General features: G+C 44.0%; 1 protein-coding gene and 1 non-coding gene across 2 annotated transcripts in view; both read left to right on the top strand.

The window, feature by feature from the left end:
- Window positions 1-5,482, top strand: part of NUFIP1 (nuclear FMR1 interacting protein 1) — a 46,781-nt gene extending 41,299 nt beyond the window's left edge. The window contains exons 9-10 of the mRNA XM_004577660.4: window positions 3,840-4,069; window positions 5,182-5,482. Of these exons, the coding sequence (XP_004577717.2) occupies window positions 3,840-4,069; window positions 5,182-5,298 (347 nt within the window). The 3' untranslated portion in view covers window positions 5,299-5,482. The remainder of the gene's footprint in view (window positions 1-3,839; window positions 4,070-5,181) is intronic.
- Window positions 5,483-26,100: 20,618 nt separating this feature from the next.
- Window positions 26,101-26,172, top strand: TRNAE-UUC (transfer RNA glutamic acid (anticodon UUC)). The gene has a single exon. It is a non-coding gene; the product is annotated as a tRNA-Glu (tRNA).
- The last annotated feature ends 1,040 nt before the right edge of the window (window positions 26,173-27,212 follow it).

Below are 27,212 nucleotides of genomic sequence, written 5' to 3'. Positions count from 1 at the left end.
CACTGGACCTCAGGGCGCCACTTCCAGGGTCCAGCGGATTCAAAGCGCACTCTCAGCTCGTCCCCTACAGGTATGCTACCACAGGGCGTGGGGGAGTGAAGGCACTCTCTGTGTGCGCCCCCTGTGCGCAGGATCACAAGGCTCGGAGCACGGGACTATAGGGCGTGGGGTATTCCAGGTGCTCTCTGGAGGCGCCTCCTGCGCAGGCCCGCCCACCCCAGCGCTTGCAGGGGACTGACCGCCCCAGCGCTAGCACGGGACTGCCCAGCCCAGAGGCGTGCTTGGGTTCCTGTGGGATAGCACCGCCCAGCTGAGTGCCACACCGCAAAGGCACAGGGGAGTATTCAGTGTGCCTTTTGCCTTTCTCCCAGACACAGCTTTGGCAGTTTCAAGGCACTCGCCCTGTGTCTCTAGACGCTGGAGTCTTGGGGGGGGAGGGGCGGGGAGACGAGCACCAATTGTGTTCAGGCTCTGTGCATGCCCCTGGGGGGCCAACTCCCGAAGCCTCCAACCCACCACTGTCCCCACCCAACTCACTCAAACCTCAGGTTCTTGCAGTTTGCCTCTTCCTCTGGTGGGAACCCTCGCCGCGGATGCGTCTCTCAGCTACTGCGTCTGTTGCTGGTCTCAGCGGGTGTAGGCGGGTGGAACCTGGAGGCTGCAGCGGTCCCGGCGGGGCTTGGCGACCAGGGTGGGCGGATGCCAGCGGGTCCCGGTGACTCAGGGTCCTGGTGTACGCAGCGGGGGGAGTCCTGGCGGGTCCTGGTGACCAGGGTGAGCAGATTCCAGCAGGTCCCGATCACCGCTGGTCCTCACGGCCACAGCGTGTGCTGGTCGGTTGGCGGCTTTCAGCGTCTGCGGGGGGTCGGTCGGCGGCTTTCAGCTTCTGCATTCAAAGGTGACTCAGCAGGTCAGGAGCGGAAAGTCGTCTTCCCTGCCCTTCATTTTGTTTTTCCCTGGTTGCTCTTCCTAGTTGTGTGGATTTTTTTGGTTCCACACTGTCCAGGGAACTTCACGTTCTTCTCCGTGTAGTTCTATGCTGCTCCACTTACGCTTTTGTCGCGTTCTAGCCCTCTCTGTCTGTGAGCTCTCTCACAGTCTTCCTCCTATGTCGGCCATCTTGCGAGTCTCCGAGCATCCACTGGAATGTTCACCAGTTCATGTCTGGTCTGCTCTACCTCCCATCCAGCTCCCTGCGCCCTTGTGGGAGACCTGGAGGAGGTTCCTGGCTCCTGGCTTTCAATTAGCTTAGCTCTGGCTGTTGCAGCTACTTGGGGAGTGGACCAGCAGATGGAAGATCTTTCTGTCTCTCCTCCTCTCTGTATAGCTGCCTTTCCAATAAAAATAAATAAATCTTTTAAAAAAATTTTAATTGAAAGGCAAAATGACAGGTTTGGGGCAGAGAAGAAATGGAAGAAAGGGACAATGCCAAAACCAGGAACCAGAAACTACATCTGAGTCTTCCAGTGTGGGTGACAGGTAGTTGAGCCATCACTCACTACCTCAGTGTGTTAGCAGAAGCTGGATGGAAAGCAAAGCTCCATCTCAGGCACTCCAGTGTTGACTCAGTTGCTGTGCCACAACACCTGACTATTAACACGTTAGTACATTGACTGACTTGATTTGGCAGTGTTTTGTTAAGGATATTTGCATCCATATTTTTGAAGGATGCTGGTTGTATTTTTCTTTTTGCAAAACACTACCGCTGCACAAGCAATGTCGATTTTTTAAAAGACATATACAGATAGGAGGAGAGACAGAGAGCAAGATCTTCTGTCTGATGATTCACTCCCCAAGTGGTCTCAACGGCCGGAGCTGAGCCAATCCAAAGTCACAATGGCTGAGCCTATCCGAAGACAGGAGCCAGGAGCCTCTTCTAGGTTTCCCACATGGGTGCAGGGTCCCAAGGCTTTGGGTCGTTCTTGATTGCTTTCCCAGGCCACAAGCAAGGAGCTGGATGGGAAGCAGGGCTGCCGGGATTAGAACCGGTGCCCATATGGGATCCCGGGTGTGCAAAGTGAGGACCTTAGCTGCTAGGCTACCACGCCTTCATTTTCTGATTTTCCTATAGTTACCAAGAGTGGAGTATTTTTTGGCTGCTTATATGTTGAAAATTTGTTATTGAATCTTACTGTTTTTGTGTTCTTGATGAATTGACTTCTTTAGCATTAGTACCCTTATGTCAGCTTTTTTCTAAAGGATTAGTATTTTTTATTTATTTGAAAGGCAGAGAAACAAAGAGAAAAGACAGTGAATCTTTTATCTACTCATTCACAAAGACCACAGTGGCTGGCCTGGGGACGGGGCCAGGCTGAAGCCAGGAGCTTTTTCTGGGAGTAATTCATTCTTTCTTTCTTTCTTTCTTTCTTTCTTTCTTTCTTTCTTTCTTTCTTTCTTTCTTTCTTTCTTTCTTTCTTTCTTTCTTTCTTTCTTTCTTTTTCTTTCTTTCTTTCTTTTTTTCTTTTTTCTTTCTTCCTTCCTTCCTTCCTTCCTTTCTCTCTTTCCCTTCCCTTCCCTTCCCCTTTCCCTTTTGTTTTTTCTTTCCTTTTGTTTTCTTTTTTCTTTTTTCTTTTCTTCTCTTCTCTTCTCTTATCTTCTCTTATCTTCTCTTGTCTTTCCTTTCCTTTCCTTTCCTTTTCTTTTCTCTTTTCTCTTCTCTTCTCTTCTCTTCTTTTCTTTCGTGAGTGCAGGGGCTCATACACACAGGCCCTCTTATACCTCACATTAGCAGGGAGCTGTGTTGGAAGTGAGGCAGTAAAAATTCAAGTTGTTACCCATATAAGATGCCAGCGTTTCAGGCAGACTTCACCTATTGCAGCACAATGCTGGGCCGTGTCAGCTTTGCTGTACTGGACCTGTGTTCCTTTTTACCCCTGGCTGATGCTCCGAATGCTGAAGCCTTTTCTGTCTGTTACTGATGTAACCGTTCCAGTTAGCTTATGATGGGTGTGTGCACAATATTCTTTTGTTGGTCAGCCCATAACTTTACACAGGTGATCTTCTCTTTGCACATTTCCTTGGTAACAGGTTTACTCTCAGTCCAACCCTTATAAAGCCTACTTGCCTGTAGACATTATGGAGTTGGGTCTTATTCTTTTTCCAGTCTTGCCACCCCTACCTTTAAAGTGTGATATTAAGAACACTTGCACACATTGTACTGATTGGTGTGGCTTATTTCATCTGCCTTAGCTGTTCTTGCTCTGTTTTTCTTTTCCTACCTTCTTTTAGATTAACTCTGTTTAGGAGGCAGTGCAAATAATGATTTATTAGCTATAAATCCCCCTTTTTGCTTTCATGCGTTTGTCTAAAAGAATGCAACGTTTAACTTACCACAGTGTGCTTTCAAATGATAACCACTTTATAGGTAAATTAAAAATTGTAAGGCAGTATGCTTCCCCCTTCCTTTCTTCCTTTATGTGGTTTCAGATTTTATCTCCTGAGGCACTAACAAAACACATATACACTTATTATTGCTTTAAGTAGTCAGCTGTCTTAAATTCATATGAGAAAAAAAGTGTCTGGTGTTTGTCCACACGTTTACTATTTCCGGCAGCCGTCATTCCTTTGTGTAGGTCCAAGTTTCCATCTGGTGTTGTTTCCTTCATAGGGAGCTCTTTGTAGTAGTCTCCTCCATTGTTGGCATGTGTGGCTCCCTAGTTGAAAAATATTGCAGTACACTGTAAATGCCTTGCAAAATATCTCATGGTCTTAAGCAATTAAGTGGCCAATATTTTAGCTTGTGGGAGATTATTATGGCTGTTTTGATCACTTTTAAAATTTCTACCTTTTTTTTTTCAATTTGTTTTTTTTTTTACTTACGTGTTTTTCATCACACTTAGAAACTCCCATCAAGACCGAAACAGACATGCTGGCAGAAAACCAGGTTCTTCCTAGCAGTACTCCTCAGAGTCCAAGGCAAGATGTTAAAGCAACTGTCAGAAGTCCCTCAGCAGCCAAATGTGAGAACCAAAAGAAAAGTTTTACAAAGACGAATTCTAACAGGAAAAAAAATTACAATTTTCATTCATTATTTGAACCGAGAACACGCCATCCATATCTCCTGGAAATGGTAGGTGACTTTTCTTTACCCCGCAGTCCTTGTGTCTCATAAAAATAGAGCCACTTCGCCTTTCTTGGTGAGCATGTGTTTTCTGGTTACTGGAAACATATGGTCCTAGAAGACTTGTCTATTTATCTTAATTCCAAAGCTACATTTGGCATATAGCTGGTGTTTAGTAAATGTGGAATAATTTCAATTTCAAAACTGCTTAAAATAAAATAAATTTAGGCTTAAATAGTTATCAAGGAATTATGTATTGATTTACTGTAGTTTTAGCATTTTCAGTGATGGCATTCAATGGTAGGCTAAGAGAGAAAAAAGGGTTTTTATGCAAGTATCTGCTGAAAGTGACAAGGTAATAGAAGCAAAAAAAACTAAGGTTTCTTGACAATCCCTACTTCCTGTCTTTAGGGATTGTTTCCATTTTTTCTCTTTTTGAATCTTTATTTTTCGTGTGTGTATTTCTGGGTTTATTCTCAGCATTATGTGCCTTAAAATATAATGCATTTCTTTAAATTGTAAGGTGGAAGCAATGCATATTTTGATTCTAGGAAATGGACATGAAGCTGTTCAAAGATCAAAAACTTTCACATCTAACAGTAATAGAAACATCCTGTATCCTCCACATATTTCAGAATTACCAAACTATTGGCAGTCTGTAGAAAGTATTTACATTGATTTTTGGCAAATAGCATACCACTGCTTAGTTATGTATTTACTCTGAATACCAGGAAATTTTAGTTTTGTTTTTTTTTTTTTTTCAATTAGAATAAGCACAAAAATGAAATGATATAAAAATCAGAATTTTGGAGTTTTTACTGCAGTCTCATTATTACTTTTAAAAGCTCTACTTACCAGTTTCTGGACTGTTTATTGATTTGAGTTTGGGGGAGGAGATCCTCTTTGACATAATTTTCAGATTAAGGAATCACCTCAGAATGAACATTTTTTTCTGTTTAACAAGCTAGTCTTTGTATGAGAAAATGGTCTTGGAAAGTAATTGCTAAATGTGTTTTTTCTATTTCTTACTGTACCATGTTCTTTATGGGAAGACACAGTCTTTATACTGTTTCCTGTACATTTTGTGTCAGCTAATCATCTTTTTTTTTTTTTTTTTTAAGCTTCTTGCTCCAGACATTCGACATGAAAGAAATGTGATCTTGCAGTGTGTTCGGTATATCATCAAAAACAACTTCTTTGGACTTGATACTAATTCTGATAAAACTCAAGATGTGTGATGTTTCCACACAGATAACTGAAGCGTGTAAAATGGCATCAGCCTTAAGTTAGTGGGAACAAACCAAAAACCCCTTCTTCCCCAAAACTAGATTAGGAATTAAATTGTAAGCCCAAAAGACATTATGTTGGATTTTCAAGTATTTCCTTTGTGTCTATGCAAATAAATGTACAGCTGATTTTTTATCTACTGTGTTGGTACTATTGAGATTGTACATGTAAGATTTAGTGAGGGAATTTTTATTGGTATTGCTCTAAGGTAGAGAAGATTGCTGATGGGCCAGTTTGAAAACTTTTTTTCAAAGGTTTATTTTTTTGTTTGAAAGGCAGAGCAGAGCAGACTGAGATGTTTCATCTCATGGTTTACTCCCCAAAAGGCTGCGACAGTTGCAAGCCAGGAGCCAGTAGCCTCATCTGGGTCCCCCATGTGGGTACAGAGACCCAAGCATTTGGTCCACCGTCTGATGCTTTTCTAAATACATTAGCAGAGAGCTAGATGGGAAGTAGAGTCGCCAGTACTTACAGGATGCTGGTATCACTATGCCAGCTTTGCCAGTTAAGAATTGAATTTACTGGTTTACTGTTACCTCTTGTAAAATGTTCAGTGTAGCTAAGTAAACTGGGGTGGAGAGTACAGCCTTTTTTTTTTTTAAGTTGTGTTTATTCTGATTTCTTTAAAGGGAAAAGACACACACGTTCAGGGATCTTTGAGCCATTGGTTCACTCCCTGCAGCAACCAGGGCTGGGCCAGGGTAACCGCAGAAGCCAGCAGTCCACCCAGATCACCCACACAGGTGTGACCCAGGTGTACATCAGAAGAGAAGGCAGAACTCTAACCCAGGCCTGCCTGTACGGGGTGCCAGCTTCTTAGGGGGCATCTCAAACCCTGCACAACAGCTCCTGTCCTAGCCTTTTTGTTTGTAGAACAGAAGAGGAAGTGTTTTTCTTTGACTATAGTAAAGGAAAATATGTTCAAAATAAACCAGGTCAAGTTAATATAATCAGACAGTTCTTGAAATGTTCCTGTTTCTTTCGACAGACGCACTGAAACTCATCTATTAGTAGCACTTACATAACTTACTGTTTGAAATACTAATATAAATGTGGTGTTTGTGTCTAGATTTAGTTTGATGTGGCTTCTGTATATGTAGACTTAATTGAGGTGCTTCTTTTTGATACAGTTCAGAATGGGGCCTTTTCCCCATGAGAAGTATGTCGGGATAGTACTTGATGAGATTCAACTTGTTTCTTTTCTTTTTTTTAAAGATTTATTTTTATTACAAAGTCAGATATACTGAGAGGAGGAGAGATAGGAAGTGGAGCTGCCAGGATTAGAACCAGCGGCCATATGGGATCAAGGCAAGGACCTTAGCCACTAGGCCACACCGCCGAGCCCTCAACTTGTTTCTTAAAACACTCGGTGGTTTCTGAGGTAATCAGAATAAATTAATCTGTTTTAAGCCAATTGATTCTATGAACGTAGTAATGGAACCTTTAAAAATTATTTTTAGATCATCAAAGTTACTGGGAATTTTGTCTCCTATAATGTGGATTTTTATTTCATGTCCTGGTCTGTCCTTTTGACATAGAGATAATGGACTAGGTTTAAAAAGTAGTCTGATGGGGCCAGCATGGTAGTATAAAATACTAACCCTCTGCCTGCAAGCACTGGCATTCCATGTGGGTGCCAGTTCATGTCCCAATTACTCCACTTCCAATCCAGCTTTCTGCTTATGGCCTGGGAAGGCAGCATAGGATGGCCCAAGCCCTTGGGCCCTGCACTCATATGGAAGGGCCAGAAGAAACTCCCATCTCCTAGCTTCAGATCTGCTCAACTCTGGCCATTGCAGCCATATGGGGAATAAAACAGCAGGTGGAAGATTTCTCTCTGTCTCTCCTTTTATCTCTGTAAAAATCTTTCAGATAAAAATAAATGAATCTTTAAAAATAAAGATATAAAAATCAGTGTCTTGTCGTATAGTTGAAAAATGGTTTTCATTTCACATGTGGTTGTTGAAGTCCATAAATCTCATTGATAAGAAAAAAGGTGGGTGAGAAAGACTGCTCACTGCTCTGTGACGGTGGAAAGCCCCCCTTCAGGGTCCTGGAAGGATGGCAAATGATTACACCGTGACGTCTCAGACAGGAGGTAAGGTTCACACCTTGTCCTTGCTTTCTCAACCTAGTCACCACCGTATCTTTATTCTGTTTACCCCACTCTTATATTCAGTTCAAAATTTACACCACTGTGAGTAGCTTACTTGAGCCTGTATTGTAGGTATAAAAATGGAAAAAGTCTTGCCTGGCTACAAGAAGCTTTTTTTTTCTTCCCACCCTGCCCTGCACCAGAAGAAGCTTTTAATTTTTACTTTTTCAATACTATGATTCCTAGCCCATTCATCTCTCTTCAAGATAAAGTAAGTGTGTTTGAAGTTTACAGGTGGTAAACTATAGCTGTATGGCATGCATAGTCAGTATTTGTAAATGAGTTTTAGAGGGTGGAGGGGGCTTGCTTGTGGATTTAGCTGTTGATTGCTTAAGCCTTCTACATTCCTATCTTGTCTATTTAATCCTCTGAGTTCTGAGATTGAAAGCACTGTCGGCATCGTGCGTTACATGCTAACTGTGAAATACCCTCCTTTGTTCTCAGGATCTTCAGAAGTTCTACTTCGCACAACTAAAAGCTTTTTGACCATTCCATTTGAGTATCTCTGGGAATCTAAACTATTTATATTAATTGACATTATTGAAATGTTTGGGTCTAGCCATCTTATTTTGTGTTTTCTATGTACCATATTTTTGTGTTTTTTTATGTCAGTAATATATGTGTTGCAATGATTTTTTTGTCCTTGTTTTACTTCTTAGTGGTATGGAGATTATTAAATATACTGCTGTTTCTTTATGGTTACTCTTTCTTTAGGATTAATCAGTTGCCTTGTCTTCCATACATCTCCCAATTAAGTCAGTAACCTTAGCATTCTTTCACATTTTCACCTCAGCCTCTTCTTGTAGTGTGATTGTGTGTGACTTTAGTCTTGAATGAATCTCTATAACCTTGGGAGTAGGTGTGTTTTAACATTTAATTTAGTTTTTAGACAAGTAGGAATTTACTGCTTCCTTGTCTTTGCTGCTTCGTGCATTCCAGAGTTAGTGTTTTGGTTTATTGAAACATAATTTGAAGTCATTAAATGTCGAGAACATAATTTTTAAAAAGTAACTTACAGTTTTAGATTCAAAATCATTGCATTTTGAGCTATAACAATGTTTGTTAGCAGTGGATATTGCTGATTAAAGTCAAACACCGATCAGTTTCTCTTTTTTTAAATGTTTATTTTATATATTCGAAAGCAGAGTCGCAGAGAAGGAGAGACAGAGGGATATTCCATCCACTGATTTACCCCCCAAATGACCACAGTCCCTGGGGCTGGGTGGGGCCAAAGCCAAGAGCTGGAAGCTTCATCCAGATCTCCCCAAGGGTGGCAGGGACACAAGCAACCTGGGCCATCCTCCACTGCTTTTCCCAGCCATTAGCAGGGAGCTTGATTAGAACACTCTGGACTGGAACCAGTACGCAGGCAGTTGGTTTTCTCTGCTATGCTGTAATGCTGGCCCCCGGTAATGTGTTTCGACTTAGATGGTGGCAAGTACTGAAGAATTCACTTACTACACCTGGGAGCCCGGCAGGCTCTGGGTGGGAGAGGGAAACCCAGCTGGTACAACAAGGAAGGGCAGTTTTTCTTGGGAAGATCTCTGGCCCTTCACTGTCCCTCCTCTGTAAGCCCCTGTTGCTGATACAAGGTGAAAGTGGAAGGGTCATTCTGCCCGAGAGGCCACTGGTATTGGCGAGCGAACGCTTCAAGGGACAAAGGTGCTCCAGAATCATCTTTTTCTTCATCGTCGTCGTCCTGCTCTTCTTCCTCTTTTCCTTCTTTCTTAAGATTTATTCATTATTGGAAAGGCAGATTTACAGAGAGAGGGAAAGACAAAGATGCTGGTTCACTCCCCAAATGGCCACAATGGCCAGAGCTGAACCTATCTGAAGCCAGGACCAAAGTCTCCCTTGCAAGTGCAGGGTTCCAAGAATTCGTGCCATCCTCCTCTGCTTTCCCAGGCCACAAGCAGGGAGCTGGATGGGAAATGGAGTAGTTGGGACATGAACCAGTTCCCATATGGGATGCTGGTGCTTGGAGGCAGTGGATTAGCCAATAGAGCCAATGCATCAGCACCCAGAGAAGTCTTCATTGGCAGAGTGGGAGACCTTATCGCAGAGCTGAAGTGGGAGCAGGTGATTATTGCTTATAACTGAGAGACGAGAAAATAGGTTAAAGTGGATAAACTGCATGAACAAAAGAGAATGCAAGTGTACAAAGGGCCCCTGGGGAAAAGCCTCAGATTGAAATTCTGTTAAAAGCTGTTGCCATAGGTTACACTGCAGGTAGCGCATCCTATGAAGTGGTTAATTGTGGCTCATGTTTGGAATGCTTTCTGGGTCTTCTAGTGACCTGGTAAATCAGTCTTTATATACACACCTCCCTACACACACACACACAAAGTCTTTCGCAAGTTGTGTGAAAGTTTCCATATTCCAGTTTCCAGTATTAGCAAGTACCATTTCCTTGACTGTAACATACAAGGGTACCTCAAGAAGTTTACGAAAAATAGCAATTAAAAGATAAGGCACAGTATTTTCTTTCTAGATTACAGTCTTTATTTATTGAACAACCTTTGACTGCTGTAGTATAAATTAAAATGTGGTATCTCAGAAAATAAATATTTTTAAAGAGGCATTTTCCATGAACTTTATGAAGCCTCCTTGTATTTGTGTTTAGTGTGTCTGTCTCCTGTTTTTATGAATTTCAAAAAAATTAACTTTTAAAGCTAAAATACAGGCTTTCTTTGGATTTAATCAGCTTTTTCTTCATGCCATTTTTGTTGATTTAGACTGGCATACCACATTGCATTTAGTCAACATCTCTTGTTAACTTGCTTTTAGTCTGTCTTTGTTTACTAATGGCAAGAATAAATCCAGTAACATATAAGATAATAGCTGAAGTTTGTTCTGTCCTACTTCCCATGTATTCCCCAGAAATGACATTATGAAAAAGCTAGGTGTATATTTCCTGGCTTTTAAAAATATGTTTTTGTAAGTAACTAAGCACTCAAATTTTGTTGTTATGTGGGGATATTATCACAGATACTGCTTCACAATTATTTCACAATGTCCTGAGTATTCATTCATGTGTGTATGAGTATACAACCATACCTCAAAAAAGACATGGAAAGTAGAATTATAGCTTTTTGTTCCAAAAATCATTGAAATCCATTATAGTATCTTCATGATATACAAAAAATTCTTGTGTGTATGTATCTAATTTTTCTTTGCACCAAAATGGACTCTGTATTTCATTCTATTTTTCTGCGGACTTTTCTGAAGGACCCGATGTTCAAAAAAACAGGTCTTTGAGATAAGGAAAATCAGGTGCTACATGCCATTTCACTGTCTTGTTGAAACAGCTGTTGTCAAAATGTGACCCAGAGTCTATAAAATGAAAACTAATTTTTGTAATTCTGAGACATGATTTGCCTATTTCATGTTCATTCTGTTATGTGTACACAGTGAAGTTTTCAAAAGTTGCATGATATATGATGCTGACCTCACTCTTAACAGCCAACAGAACATACTTTTGACTATTCTTGCATTTTCTTGAGTTTTCTAAGGTGGTAGACTAAGAATATTCTTAGGAATTTTCAGGGATTAACTTGATACTTTTCCTACACTCTGTCATTGCTAAACTTGGTATATGCTCCATCAATTCTGTTTTGATTGCCATCAGTAAATTATTTTGAGATACCAGTGATTTGCAAAACTAAAATGATGCCACTAGTTTTGAACTTGGAAAATAGAATTTCCTTTAAAAAAGATTATTTAATCTGTAAATGGACTTAAGACTTTTAAGTGGATTTGTATGTTCAAGTTTTCTATTTTAATTTCTGCTCTAAATGTTAGTAAGTAACCAACACAAACTGAAGCTCCTGGATATCTTCAATGATTCTTAAGAGCGGAGGGAGTCCTGGGACCGAAGTGTTGGAGGAGCCATGTGCTGCAGTAGTGTCCTACACACCCACCAAATGGCTAGTGATGCTTTCTGATGGTCATTTCCTGTCCATGAAGGCTCAGACCCTATGAAGGCCGATATTGCCTACTACAATAGATTATCTGGTAGAGAGGTATTATATTTCTTTCTGGTAGACAAGAGTGTACCACTTTTTAAAACATTACAGGACACTATTACCTATTTTTCTGTTAGGCAGAGTAATTGCCAGAGCTCAATTCCTGAGATTGAGGGGCGAGCAGCCAGCCTCTGCTGGGCTCCAATTCCTCATGATGATGGCTTTGGCAGCGCTGAAAGGTGTGGAAGGAGGAGCCAGAGAGTGATGGAGCATCAGGCTGCCGCTTTTCTCTCTCTTCTTTAAAAAGAGTTGTTTATTTTTATTTAAACAGTAGACTTACAGAGAGAAGAGGAGACAGAAAGATCTTCAGTTTGCTAGTTCACTCCTCAAATGGCCGAAACTACCAGAGCTGAACTGATTCAAAGCCACAACCTCCTTCCAGGTCTCCCATGCAGATGCAGAGTCCCAAGGCTTTGGGCCATCCTCTGCTTTCCTAGGCCAGAAGCAGGGAGCTGAATGGGAAGTGGAGCAGCCAGGACACAAATCAGTGCCCATATGGGATCCCAGCTCTTGAAGGGGGAGCATTAGCCAACTGAGTGAGCCATTGTGCCAGACTGTTGCAGCTTTTCTAACAACTTGCTCTCAGGAGAACTCACTGCAGACCAGTGCCCCTCCCAGAGAAGTCCTCCCCTGCCTGCCATAACCCAGGACCCTTCTGCTGGGGCTTGCCCCTTGAAGGATGTGTCAGCTCCCACATCGCCATGCTAGAGACTGAGCTGCCAACAAAACCTTTGGGGGACACTCAGATCCCAGCCACAGCACAACTACTTAAGCATCTAATTTGTAATCTTACCCTGACATTCTTTTGTGGTATGTTTTTTGTGTCCTCTGACGTCATTGAAACTAATAAGTTAAATAAATCTTTTGAGCTGTTTACTGTTTTTTTTTTTTTATTGTTACTTTTGGAAAATTATCCTGTGAAAAGTACATGAGAACTTCTTTCTACTTCTGCTTTTTGTGGCACTTCAAATGTTTTTTTTCTGGTTTTGCTGATGCATGTGACATTACCAGTGTATAAGACATTCTGATTTTCTAAACAATATGTCCTCAGTTTAGTTGGCTTGAGGATGATGTGAGTGGAGGAAGAATCAGGTTGTCCCCAAGCTTCCCTTGTCACACTTGGCAGGGCATTGCCAAGGGCTGCTCTGCTTTTCCCTGATGGAATTTCTGATCCCAGGAGGCTGGTGCACTCAGCCAGCCCCCAGTTCCAAGTTGCAGTACAGGCTTCCCAAGGATGGACCATTTGCATGTGACACAAGGAACATGCGGATGACCCTGTTCAGGGATGAGAACATCCTACAACAAATATGGTAATGGTATGCTGTCAAGTGAGAGAGTGGAAATGTTTTGTTTCCCTGTCCATCGTGAACTCACTTTTACTTCTTACCATTATGAGCCATTGTGATCCGAATTGCCTGTTCTCATTTTATCTTTTCCTATTGGGTTGCTTTTTTTTTTTTTAATTTTTACATTTTGTTGTAGGCTTTGGCCTTTAGTTAAATATTTCACTCGTTCTTTTTTTTTTTTTTTTAACTTTTGGGGAGGTGACATCTATCACGGTTTCATCAATGACTTTGGGGCTTTGTGTTATCCTCAAATGCACATATTTTTCCTCCAAACACTTTTGCAATGTTACATTTCAGCTTTTATTATTCTGCTTATTTGTTGACTTACTTAAAATTCTCTCTTCTGTAGAACCATAGAAGGGGGCGGCAGGCATTCCTGCAGTCTCATTTCTACAGGTATAATGGTTAACTCTGACACTCCCTTCTAGGTTTTGTGCTCTAAAGATTTTGGCTTCTACAGTATTTCTTTTAATTTATTTGAAAAGCAAGAGACAGAGGTCTTCCATCTGCTGGTTTATCCCCCAAATGCCTGTAACAGCGGGGACTGGGTCAGGCTGAAGCCAGGAGACTGGGATTCAGTTCAGGTCCCCATTGCAAGGCAGGGCCTCAAGTACTTGGACCGTCACCTGGAGAGTAGAGTTAGAACCTGGACCCAGACACTCAAGAGGGGAATGCTCCCTCTGTCGTTTCTTTTTTCTTTTTAAGTGCAATTGAATGATTTGAAAGGCAGAGTTACAAGGAGAGACAAAGAGATCCTCCATCTGCTGGTTCATTCCCCAAATGGCTGCATTGGGCCAGAAAGCCTGATTCGGAGTCCCCTACACAGGTGGCAGGGGGGAGGGTTCAAGTGGAAGACATTGCCAGGTACATTTTTAGGGAGCTGCATTGGAGTTTAAAAATATATTTTCATTACTTTCATTTTACTTGAAAGAAACATCTTGCATCCTTTGGTTCACTCTCCCCAAATCTCTGCTTCTTTTGTTTGCTTTTGAGGATGATGAAACCAGGATATGAGAAACAATCCATTACCATTCAGCAATTTTACAGTTAGCAATTTATTTTTGACATCTTCAGGGGCACAGTAATTTCACCATGGCTACGTTTTCTTCCCACACATGTACTTCTGTTTTCTTAAGACTGAAACTGCTTTCTAGTTTTACTGGAGTGGAAGCAATAGCCACTTCACAAAGCCAGAGTTTACATCATCCAAGGTTGCTGGCCCTAGCCACTAGAGAGATATCCTAACCAATAATTGTGCTTTTTTAAATGTGGAAGTGACCACTTAACAGTTTCTGTAAAATACCTGGAAGAGACTAGTCAGTTTACCTGCAAATAAGCTGCATAAATCCCAGGGAAAGAAAAAAAATTAAAAATGGGAAAGTTTATTGAAAATATTACTTTGAAAGGAATCTAGAATAAAGTCTGTTCTTTTAGCTCTTGAAAATGTTTTATGCTTTTGAAAATAATATTGCTTCACTACTTTCATTGATTTTTATGTTTAAAACTACTGTGTTACCGTAATAGAAAAGTATTTTTTTGTTCACTAAATTGTCTTAAAGGTTTATTTTTATTAAAAAGGCAGATTTACAGAGAGACAAAGATCTCCCATCTGCTGATTCGCTCCCCAGATGGCCGCGATGGCCGGGGTTAAGCCAATCCAAAGCCAGGAGCCAGGAGTTTCTTCTAGGTCTCTCACACAGGTGCAGGTGCAGGTTCCCAAGGCTTTGGGCCGTCCTTTACTGCTTTCCCAGGCCACAAGCAGGGAGCTGGATCAGAAGTGAAATGGTTGGGTCACCAACTGGTGCCCACATGGGATCCCAGGACTTGCAGGCAGATTAGCCAATTGTATTAACATTTAAGAAAACCCACTTCCTTGGAGAAGCAGGAAACAGAAAAGTTCTGAATTGAGTATACATTTGTGTTATAAGATTGCACAATTTTCTCTTTCATATTTTGAAACTTGAGGTTTACAGGCCTGGATTTTTAAGCTGCAGCTCCAAGACCACAGCTTGAATTTGTTCAGCTTGCATTAATAAATTTCATTCAGTTTGTGGTGGCTCTGATGATCTGGGACAGTGACACAAGAGGAGACATCAAGAAATGTGAAAATGGGAAGTCTCTGAATGATATTGTTTTAGAACCGAACAGCTGAGAAATATCAATCAAACTGCAGCCTGAGTCTGGCATGTAGTGCAGCGGCACTTAACTACTCTAAGTTTCCTGGCAGTGACACATAGCATTCAGAAAGAAACTGCTCTCCATGTTAGACACTGTGTGACTGTGATGTAGACCTGCGGTTGCCAATCCAGGCTCACCATCAGATCCTAGGTTCCTAAGTCCTGCCCTGAGATTGCGAGCTTTGTCCCTACTAGCGTGAACTGAGGACTAGATTAAAACATGTCTCAGGTGAAGAGCTTAACCAGCTTTGGGAGCCACTGGTATAAACCTTTGTGTACACATTAAAAGCTCCTGCAGGGCTTGCTTATCACCGCCCAGACTGCAGGGCCCAGCTGCTCAAACCTCTGAAGCTCAGGGTGTGAAGAAACCTGAGAATTTACATCTTTTCCTCTTCTTTCTTTCTTAAGAATCTTGATTTTTAAAGATTAATTTTATTTGAAAAGGCATGTTTCGTGGAGAGGAGAGAGAGGTCTTCAACCTGCTTGTTTTGAACTGATCCAAAGCCAGGAGCTAGAAGCTTCTTCCAGGTCTCCCACACAGGCGCAGGGTCCCAAGGCTTTGGACCATCCTCAGTTACTTTCCTAGGCCACAAGCAGGGAGCTGCAAGGGAAGTGAATGAGTAGGGAACAGAAATGGTGCCCATATGGGATGCTGATCCTAGCAGGTGGAGGCTTAGCATGCTATACTACTACACCTGCCCGTTGCATTTCTAATACATTCACAGGGGATGCTGCTGCCTTGCCTAGGGTCACATTTTGAGAACCTCTAACATAGATCAACCCCCCCTAGGTCACACTCAACAAAGAAACAACAAATTGGGAGCAGGTGTTTGATTTTACAGTTCAGATACCTGCATCCCAGGCAGTGTTGTGGCTCGTAAGTTAAGCCACTGCTTGCAGCACCAGCACCCTGTATAAAACAGATCCAGCTTTCTGCTAATATACCTGGGAAAGCAGCAGAAGATGACCCTAGCTTGGGAGCCTGTACCATGTGGCAGACTTGGAAGGAGTTCCAGGCTCCTGGCTTTAGCCTGGATCAACCCTGGCTGTCGCAGCCATTTAGGGGAGTGGATGGAAGATGCCTGGCTGTCTCACTCTGCCACACTGTCTGCTTCCTACATTAGAGTTTGTTTTTTTCTGCTCTGGATTTCGACTTCCTGTTAGTGCAGATCATGGGGGGCAGTGGTTATGGCCCATGTGTTGGATCCCTGCCAGCCACATGAGAGACCTGGATTCAATGATTTCATTTTCAGTTCCCAACTTTGGGTAACCCAGTCCAAGCTGTTGTTGGCATTTGGAGAGTGGATTAGTTGGCAAAAGGGAGTTCCCTCCATCCTTGTGTGTGTATTTGTGTGTGTGTGTTTGCATGTGTATCTAAAATAATAAGAAAATCAAGCTTTTTAAAAAAACAAGAAACAATTCCATAGAAAGATATTCAGTTTCTGTGCCTCAAGTCTCTGCGCTTTTTTTTTTCCACATCCCACTTTATGCTGCTTCATCCCCTCACTGGAGCAAGGTTTTGAGTGGAGAGAAAAGGATGATGGCTGAGTGATGTTGGCAGCACGATGAAGAGAACCTAGGAGTTCCAGAGACTTGGATTAAAAGCCCTATTCTTTGATGCTGGTTTCACAACCTGGAGCAAGTGTCCTAATCTTCTGAGCACCAATCCTGGCTCCTTGCCATACTCCCTTTGGTCAGGGGTGTACAGCTCTTTACGCCTGGGAAGCTCTTCCTTCCCACTGTGATCTTGTTGCTTGCTGAAGTTTGGGTCCCTGCTCACTCTTCATTTCCTTCACAGGGGCCTTTCTTAACCTCCCAAAGCAGGGCAGGTCCTCCTGTGATATAGACTTGGCACCAGGTTCCTGTCGTCCTCAGCAGGTGCTGATGTAGGTAGGAGAAAGCCAGTTTAGATTAGGCTTAGGCAAGTCTCTGCCTTGGCCTCTGGTTACTAAGCAACACGAGGGCATGCACTTCAGAGATACACTTTGCAAAAGCCTAACAGGGAATTTAAAGAGCAAAAGCTTAGAGACTGTGGTCGTAACCCAACAAGCCCAAAGCCATGAACAACAATATAGGAGAGGACTGGCTCAGGATCGCACATTTACCAACCAAAGAAAACCATCGATAACAGCTGAGGCCAGAGACTGACCAAATGGGAGGAACAGGAGAAAAGAAGGCCAGATGAACTCACAGCAAAACGGGCAAGTTTTTGAAAGACCTTGTGTCCTTGTATAAACTTTCCCTTCACACAAAGAACATAAGCCACACACTGCTTTCTTTCAATGGCCTGTTTCAAAAGGTCCCTCTCATTGTCGTCTTAAATAAATCTTTGCTTCGTTCTTCCCTCAGTCCTTTGGGTGTGTGTCTTCATTCTTTGTGGAACATGAGACAAGGAACCCAAGTGGCCAGGAATAACAATTCAGGCTTGCTTCAGTATCATCGCTGTAGTTTTTACTTGTGTAATATTTTTTCTTTTCAAAAAGAAAATGATAAGGAGAGAGAGGCAGTCAGAAAGAGCTCCCATTTGCTGGTTCACTTAGATGCGGTCAACAGTTTGAAGCTGGGAACTCAATGCAGGTCTTACACAGCAGGAGACGGGAACCCAATCACTTGAGCCATGGCTGCCTCCTCCCAGGGTCTGCCCTGGCAGAAAATGAGTCAGGAGGTAAGGCTAAAAATAGAATCCAGGCAGCTTGATGTGGGATGCAGGCATCTTAGCTGCTGGGCTAAATGCCTACTTCACTTGTAGATAGATAATTCATCTCTCTCCACTAGAGTGTAAACCCTGCACTTTAAAGTGTTAACGTTTTTATCTCTGTCTTTGCCATTGTGTTCTGGCCTCAAGCTGTGCCTGGTACATAGTAGTTAAGTTAGCAAAAATGAATCAGATTACACTGTGCAAAGTGCAGCAAGAGCAGGGTAGATAGTCCCAAGTTGGCTGCACTCCTGCCTGTACATTTCTAGGAGACACTCTAGATACTCTGTTGTTTTTAATAATAAAGACTTTGTTATGCACAACTATGCTCAAATTAATCTCTGCTATTTGCCAGAGCCATGACAGTCTCACCACTATTTATTGAGTACTTACTACACATCAGGCATCAGACAGGATTTCACATTTAACATTGATTTAGGAGGTCAAGGATCTAGGCAAGTACTTTACCCTAAGATTCTAAAAACCATTGTGGGGGCTTTAAATATAGAAGTGACTTCTTCAGCTCCAGGGGTAGGAGATCCGGTGGGGCTCAGGTTGCCTGGCTCAGGTCCTTGAACTTCTCTGCAAGAATATGCCTTCCTTAGTGAAAAGGGTAGAACCGTGGGCACAGACCCTTATGCACACAGAGAATATGGTAGCCAAAAGCAGAAGAAGAACAGAGAAAATTGGACGAGCACCCCAGCCAAACGATGATAACAAAAATCTGGATGAAGGGATACTTGAGGTTGACCATGTCAGTAAGTGGGTATCGGGAGGGCTGTGTCATCCTTGGATCAGTGAATCAACAGCATTTCAGAACTATTTAAGCCACTTAGGCAGAACCCTTGGAACATGCACCCTGGGTGGATATTGGGTGGCTGTTCCCCATCCCTGGGTACTGGGACATTTGGAAAGCTGGGTGTGGCTTTCCACTTTATCTCTTCCCTTCCCCCAGAAACAAAAAGAAGAAATAGCAAATTTTAAAATAATGATTTTATCCATTTATCCCTAACGTTTGATCCTTTCCATCCTGATCAACTATGTAATTATTATGAAAAATAAAAATTTGGGCCCGGCAGCGTGGCCTAGCAGCTAAAGTCCTCGCCTTGAATGCACCAGGATCCCATATGGACGCTGGTTCTAATCCTGGCAGCTCCACTTCCCATCCAGCTCCCTGCTTGTGGCCTGGAAAAGCAGTCGAGGATGGCCCAAAGCCTTGGGACCCTGCAACGAGTGGGAGACCTGGAAAGAAGTTCCTGGTTCCCGGCTTCAGACTGGCGCAGGACCGGCCATTGCGCTCACTTGGGGAGTGAATCATCGGACGGAAGATCTTCCTCTCTGTCTCTCCTCCTCTCTGTATATCTGACTTTGTAATAAAAAAAAAATATAAAAAAATAAGTCTTAAAAAAAACACTGCAGGTTGAAGAAGTCACTTCTTTTTTTAATGCTTTTTTATTTTATTTTTATTTTACAAATTTTTATTTATTTTTTTTAAAGATTTATTTATTTTTATTACAAAGTCAGATGTACAGAGAGGAGGAGAGACAGAGAGGAAGATCTTCCGTCCGATGATTCACTCCCCAAGTGAGCGCAACGGCCGGTGCTGCGCCAATCTGAAGCCGGGAACCAGGAACTTCTTTCCAGGTCTCCCACTCGTTGCAGGGTCCCAAGGCTTTGGGCCATCCTCGACTGCTTTTCCAGGCCACAAGCAGGGAGCTGGATGGGAAGTGGACACCCATATGGGATCCTGGCACGTTCAAGGCGAGGGCTTTAGCCACTAGGCCACGGTGCTGGGCCCCAACCTGCAGTGTTTAGAAAAGGCTGTGGGGGGCTGAGAACCAGTAGATAGAAGCAGGAATTAGACCACTTCTGTAATCCAGGTGAGAGATGATGATGGCTTGGCCATAAGAATGGGAAGATTTGACCAAATTCTAGATACATTTGCATGATAGAGCTGACGTGATTTCCTGAAGGTCTGGTGTGGAGTGCAAGAGAATGGATTCAAGGTTGACTGATTCTAGCAATTATGGCAGGAGCAACTGTGAGAGTGGACTATCCACCAACCAGGATGGAGAAGGTGGCAGGAGGCACTCTCCTAAGAGAAGAGAAAGGGCAGACCTTCTGGAGTTCAGCTTTAAATATGTAAATCTTGAGATGCTCATTAGCCACCTATGTGTGGGTGTCAAGTAAATTGTCACTTGGGAAGGACAGAAATCTTAGGCCTCATGGATGTTCAGGCCTAGTTTATTGGCAGCATCAACCAATCAACCAGTCAATGAACAACAACAAAATTTTGAGAATAAAGGGAGGTTGGGGAAGAAATCATTTCTGTATCTACACAAAATTAACAGCAGGTACCACTAATTTATTTTGGGACAATCATGAATGAGGTGGTAGTTTTGTAAGTAGATGATGAGGAAGAAGGACCGGGGCAGACACTGTGTTGGCATTAATACCTATGGGGTATTTTTTATTTTAATTTATTTTTATTGGCTTAAGAGCCCAAAACAATCTTCCTCACTCCCCTGAGAACATATCATCAACTTCAGAATGTGTGCTATCATTATTGCTGAAGGAATTAACACTTTCAGCAACGCTGTCCTATTTCATGTAATATGCTCATAACAGTTCAGACTGATTTATTAACATAGGTGAACACAAATTAAGAGTTCAGATTCCAGGGCCCGGCGGCGTGGTCTAGCGGCTAAAGTCCTCGCCTTGAAAGCCCCGGGATCCCATATGGGCGCCGGTTCTAATCCCAGCAGATCCACTTCCCGTCCAGCTCCCTGCTTGTGGCCTGGGAAAGCAGCTGAGGACGGCCCAATGCATTGGGACCCTGCACCCACATGGGAGACCCGGAAGAGGTTCCAGGTTCCCGGCTTCGGATCGGCGCGCACAGGCCCGTTGCAGCTCACTTGGGGAGTGAATCATTGGACGGAAGATCTTCCTCTCTGTCTCTCCTCCTCTGTGTATATCTGGCTGTAATAAAATAAATAAATCTTTAAAAAAAAAAGAGTTCAGATTCCAGAGGCAAAATGCTTGCATAAACTGTCAGATTTGGAACAAATTAACTTGCCTATATTTCAGTTTCCTAAGCTACAAATAGGAATATTACTTCCTATCTCATTGAATCATTGATAATTAAATCATTGATACTTTAATGTGCCTAGAATTGCCTACCATAAAGCGAACCCTATACTTAAAAGCTATTATATTTATATGAAGTACAGTACATATATATGTATGCATGCACACACACAAACACACATACATATAGGATGCCATGATGAGCAATGAACTTGACAATATTTCTGACTATGGATCTGCTGATGATAGTTGAGACAGATTATGTCACAAGGAAAGAAGAAAATGAGTTTAGAAAGCTCGCTCAACTCAGAACTATTGGTGGGAGCTCCAGAAATGAATAAAAAATAGTTTAACCTCCTATGTAACAGCCAATTTCATTTTCACTTAGCATCTAATGCAAGTGAATTAACCAAGATTGCAGAAGGCTATGATTTCAATCTTTAAGCAACTACAGTTAAGGAACAAAAAGACCACAGTGTTGGGCAAGAGTTCAAGATGCCAGGCCTTGGAGCACCTTGCCCTACCATTTCTGAGTGTGACCTCAGAAAAAAAAAACAAGAACACATCTAATCCCAGGGGGAGGCCTGAAAGAATCTGGTGGGAGAGAGTGATGATGGCCTGGCCAAACCCTGTCTTGTGCTGTCAGATCAGATGAAGGCAAGAACTCGGGGCAGGGGTGGGGAAAGACTATAGGAGGGATATTAAGAGACAGTGATATAGTTTTCTTGTTCCACATTTCAGTTTCTCAAATACTAAAATCAAGACTCTGAGACTCACCATTGCCACTTCAGTGACAACCAGCCTCTTCCCATGAGACTGATCAATTGATCAATTCATTACTGAACAAACCAGTAACACTTAGTGTGTGCGGACTGACAACTGGGAAGAAAGAAATGTTGTGGAGGTATTTTTACTCAGCTGAGAAATTGTTCTCACTTGCTGTTTACTGATTCCAGGAAAAAAGTAACTCCCAGAAAGGACCCTTAAAGATAGAAACATATTTTAAGGGATTGATTCATGTATAGAACAATTGTGCGTGCCAAGTACTGTGTGCTAGAAGCTGTGCATACAACAGAATAACATTCAGAATCTGCCATCACAGAGTTTGCAATCTAGCAGGAAGAGAGAAGGATAGTAACTCTAGCCAAGGATCAGTGGGATGGGCCCACACAGCAAGCCCCAAGCCAGCCCTGGGCGTTCAAGGATTCTGCCCTGAGTCATAGGATAAAGTGGGAGTTGCTAGATTTGGGCTAGAGGTGAGGGTCAGAGTTACATGATCTAGACAAGCCCTTGAGGAAGCTGTCATCCCAGTGAACTCTTGAAAGCAAACTTAATTTTAGAAGCTGAGCCTACTGTTAGGCCATGAAAATTAACTCAGCCTGCCTGGTCAGCAGGGGCATGTGCTGTTACCCAAAAGAGCTATGAGGTTAACTTGGTGCCCTAGGCTGGGTTGGTGCTGCCCAGGGCTCTGCTTGGGAGAATGCAACTAAATTGGCCATTGCTTTAACGTCCTTTAAAAAGGGATGATTCTCAGGGCCACTGAAATAGAAGCTGTCTTAACTGTTAACCGACTGGCACATACAGCCCTGAATCACACCCCACATTACACTGGCTCATGTAGAGGCCTGGCAACTAGTCTGTTTGGGGCTTTTTTCCAGTATCAAATGGAGGACAAAGTGGGAGAGCTGCCCAGCGAGAATCAGGTTTAGATGCATGGGAACAGGAATAACTGTTCCTTGTGTCAACAAGGAGACTTTTCTGTGAGTATATGCCGAACTGAAGAAATGCAGCTCACTTACTGGTCTGGCTACACTTCAAAACTTCATGTTGCTTTTTTTTCCTTCCTCCTAGGAACATTTTGTTCATACTGGTGGTTAAAAGGTGGCAGCTTTCACATAGAAGTACAGCAGGAAGTGTTTAAGTTAGATAAAAGGAAGGACTACTTGGCAGAAAGATTGAGTGTGGAATTGAGTTCCCAGGGGGATTATGGAATCTGATTTTTTATTCATGAACTTTCCTATTAAGTAAGTTAAATAATGAGGGTGTTAAGGCATAAGCCTACATCACTATTTTGTTTTAGGGGTCCACGTTTTGGGATTCAGAGGGAACAGAAATGCCTCATAGCTAGGAGGAGCTGCGAGCAGCCTCACCCGGCTGCACTGGCCCTGGAGTTGGGTCAGCTGTGGAACGTAGAAGGAGGTGGAATAACGGAGTGGGGACCCTGGCAACTCTGCAGAGGGGCCTGGGCAGGGAGGGTGGGATTAGCAAGCAGCTAGCATTGGAGGAGGAATGCTTACACAGGGAAATCTACTCAACTGACACCCAGATGCCATTTTTTTCCAGGCTTTTGAGCCAGGAAGGGAAAGGACAGAAGGGGTCCTTTAGGGATCAGAGATTGAACGGAATTGATATAATGAGTATTCAAATACAAATGCCATCAGAATCATTCCAGGAATGAGCAGCAAATGTTTTTTAGAATTCATATTCCCAGGGACCAGCGCCATAGCTCAAAAAGCTCCACCTTCAAGCACTAGCATTCCATATGGACACCAGTTGATGTTTGAGTAGCCGCTCAACTTCCAATCCAGCTCCCTGTTCAATGTGTTTTGGAAAGCAGCAGAGGATGGCCTAATGCCTTGAGACCCTGCACACATGTGAGAGACCCAAAAGAGACTCCTGGCTCCTAGCTTTGCATTGGCTCAACTCCAGCTGTTATGGTCATCTGGGAGTGAACCAGTGGACGGAAGAACTTTCTCTCTCTGTCTCTTCTCTGTAGATCTGCCTTTCAAATAAAAATAAATAAATCTTCAGAAAAAAAGCAAAAAACAAAAACCCCCTTCCTGAAGGTGTCATTTGGACAAACCGTGGATGTAGCTAGGAAGCCGCAGTTAAGCAGGGCTACCCATCTGAGTCCCAGGCAAGTGTCGCTGGCCTCCCTGTCCAAGTGAGCCCAGCAGGGCAACTGAGAGTCAGCCCTACAACAAAGGCAGTGCCGGAAGCTGGAGGCCAGGTCTGGTCACTACCTGTTAAGTAGGAACTTTGGTCCCCTCTTCCCTTTCCCATCCCAGTACATTAATCTTGGAAGGCCCTGGAGCCTCTAAGGCAAGACGGCATAAGAAAGGAATAAGTAGATCATGTAGATAAGAAATATTTATCCTGGGCCTGTGTGATGGCTCAGTGGCTAAATCTTCACCTTGCAAGTGCCAGGATCCCATAGGGGTGTTGGTTCATGTCCCATTCAGCTCCCTGCTTGTGGCCTGAGAAAGCAGGAGAAGATGTTCCCAAAGCCTTGGGATGCTGCACCCGTGTGGGAGACCTGGAAGAAGCATCAAATGGTCTCAGTTCCAGCTGCTGTGGTCATTTGGGGAGTGAACCAGTGGATGGAAGAAGTTTCTTTCTGTCTCTCCTCAGATTCTCCTTTCCAATAAAAATAAATAAATCTTTAAAAAAGAAAGAAAAGAAATATATCTAACCAGTGTACCACTTACCAGTGGGGTGATGGGGGGAAGTCCTGTCTAGTCTTTGCCTATTGCCATGGTGTAAATGTTCCAGCGTGGCCGTCTCAAGCTGCGGCTACAATGTCCATGAACAACGCCAACAGAAGCCCACAGTCAGCTCCAGCAAACTAGTAGGAACCTGATCCAGCAAACCTCTGCTCTTAGCTTGAAATTCTGCCCAAGCTCTGGTGTGGGAAGAAGTGCTATGGAGAAGACCGAGCTGTTGAATACGCTATTGTCTTGGACTGTGCTTCGTGACTTCCAGTGAGTAACCTTAGGGTTTCTGTTACTGCTCAATGTTCCATTGGGTGGCCAGCGAAAAATGGAACAAATTTCACTATGGAGACAGTGACAGACCAAGTCAGGCTGTGGATGGCTTCTGTCTGAGGTGTGAGTTACTCTTAGGAATTTTATCTTTTACACCACCAAGATAGTTTACATCAGTTATTATCACACGGGAGCAGAAAACCTACGCATAAGATCTCTGAGACCCAGCTGGAGCACTGTAGAGGAAAGGGCTTGTGTGGCTGATGAGTTTTGCTCGGTGACGTTCTACAGCATGCACTCCACAGGAAAACATCCACCTATCACTTAAAACACCAAGGTAACACACAGCTTGCAGCACCTGCAATCCCACCTCAGGTTTCCGGGTTGGAGTCTTGCCCCGGGTTTTCCCTTTCCAAGTCCAGCTTCCTGCTAAGGCGCCCCCTGGCAGGTCCAGGACGGCCCACTTGTCTGGGTACCTGCCGCCCCGTGGGAGACCTGGAAATGAGCTTTCAGCTCCTGGCTTCCTCCTGGCCCCCCGCGGATGCCAGTTATCTGCAGCGTGAGCCCGCGGAAGCAAGATCTCTGTGTCTTTAACAAGCGAAACCCTGTTGAAACACAGTAGGGGAAGAGTCAGCGCTACAAGGTGGATTAGATCTTCCTCACGGGGACACTAAACGGCTCCAACAAACCCAGGACGCCAGCCCGGCTGTGCGCCATTTTCATCACGTCGGGATTAGTTTCGCCCCCTGTCCCGGCGCCTCCCGTCAGCGCGAGGCCGAGCGGCGCCTACGGTGGCCTCTCCTCGCCCGCTTAGGGAGGCCGGGGGAGTCCGCGTGGCGGAGGGAAGCCGCTTTCCCAGGCCCTGGCCCCACAGCCCGCGGGCCGCTCCCGCCGGGCGCTGCTTCCCGTGCAGAACGGGTGGGAACCACCCGGAGTTTCCACGCCCCGAGAAGGGGCCCTCTGCCGGGTCAGAAGCGACGCTCCCAACGGCCCCTGCCGGCTGCCGTTCGGTTCCTTCAGAAGAAAAGCTCGGCTTTGAGGCGACGGCTTGGTGCCTGATGCCCAGAAGCGGGGCAGGGACAGTGGGGGCTCGGCGGGGGGCCGCCCGCCCGCCCGGGGAGGACCTCCGCCCTGGCGGTGTTAAGGCTCCCCGTGGTCCCTGCCGGTTTACGTGGCTCGAACGCTCAAAAGCCATTCTTTCCGTGTTTTGCACGAGTTCTTGTGAGGCATTAAGAACACTGACTCATCCAATGTGAACTCCACAGGGCTCGGACCAGGAAACTCATGAGACCACAAAAAGCGCGAGTGCAGAGCAGACGCAAGAGAAATTTCCAGGGCTCTCTGGAAGCAAAGAGGAAAGCGCAGCTTGGAGCGGGTTAAGCAAGTGCCAGATAAGCGCAAGCGCAGAAACAAGTTTGACGCCAACAAACCTGTGAGATAGCACGGGCGGAAGGCAGTGATAGAAAGACTCAATTTGCCTCGCCCTGCAGCAGTTACTGTCATCTCCCACATGGTCTAGCGGTTAGGATTCCTGGTTTTCACCCAGGCGGCCCGGGTTCGACTCCCGGTGTGGGAATGTCTACTTTTTACGAACAAACCTTAAAAGATTGGTGTTTTTAAATTGAAAAGCTGCAAATACACGCGTAAAGAGGAGCCTGAAGGGCTCCAGATCTCAAACACGAAGGAGTAACTCAGCTTCTCGAATCCGTTTTTGGAATAAACAACTAGGGCTGAGGCAGCGGGGCGTGGCTACATGGCAAGGGCCCCTGCAGTTTCTCCTTGTATGATGAATATGGAGAAACTGGCCCCAAAGTGCTCGTCCTTGAGCAGAAAGAAAGGCCCAGCTTTTATGGGGCTTTTAAGTTGCTTGCCCCATTCCATCGAGGCTAGTAAGGTTTCCATTCCATTTGAATGCCCAGTTTATGGAGTCTGAAGATCAAACGGCTCACAAACTCCCTTATTTAGAGGGAGAAGAAAGGGAGAGAGAAAATCAGGTTATCATTCCTGTTTGTGGCCTGGGAAAGCCGTGAGAGATGGCCCAAAGCTTTGGGACCCTGCACCCACAAGGGGGAACCAGAAGAAGCTCCTGGTTCCTGGCTTGGGATAGACTCAGCTCTGGCCATTGTGGCCACTTGGGGAATAAACCAGTAGATAGAAGATCTTTCTATATTTCCTTCTCTCTGTAATTCTGCCTTTCCACTAGCAATAAATAAATATCCAATGGCAGCAGTCTTTTTCTCACTCCTTAACCTCCATTTGACTAATCCTAGTTTTTTTTTTTAAGACTTCAAGCAAGCTTTCATGGTATGTTCCACCAAAGTTAGACATCTCTGTATTGCTGTGCGACCAGTTTCCGGCTGTTACCGGACAGAACCTCCACTGATGGCGGGTACCCTTGTTTTTCACCTGGGAGTCACATTCTTCTTGCCCATTCTGTCTTTCTCGCTGCCCTGCACAGAGAGGGCTGTGAATGCGATGCAGCGTCCAAATGACTTGCTTGGAGGGGTCCTCTCTTTTCAATGATCCTTTGGGATTTAAGGGACACAAGACCAAATGCCCTTCATAAACATGCCAAGCTGAATAGATGCTGAGTCAGAATTCCTGATGAAGAGAAGG

The sequence above is a fragment of the Ochotona princeps genome, chromosome 12 (genome assembly GCF_030435755.1).
Source record: "Ochotona princeps isolate mOchPri1 chromosome 12, mOchPri1.hap1, whole genome shotgun sequence".
NCBI classification, from domain to species: Eukaryota; Metazoa; Chordata; class Mammalia; order Lagomorpha; family Ochotonidae; genus Ochotona; species Ochotona princeps.
This window is presented reverse-complemented; position numbering and strand designations above follow the sequence as displayed.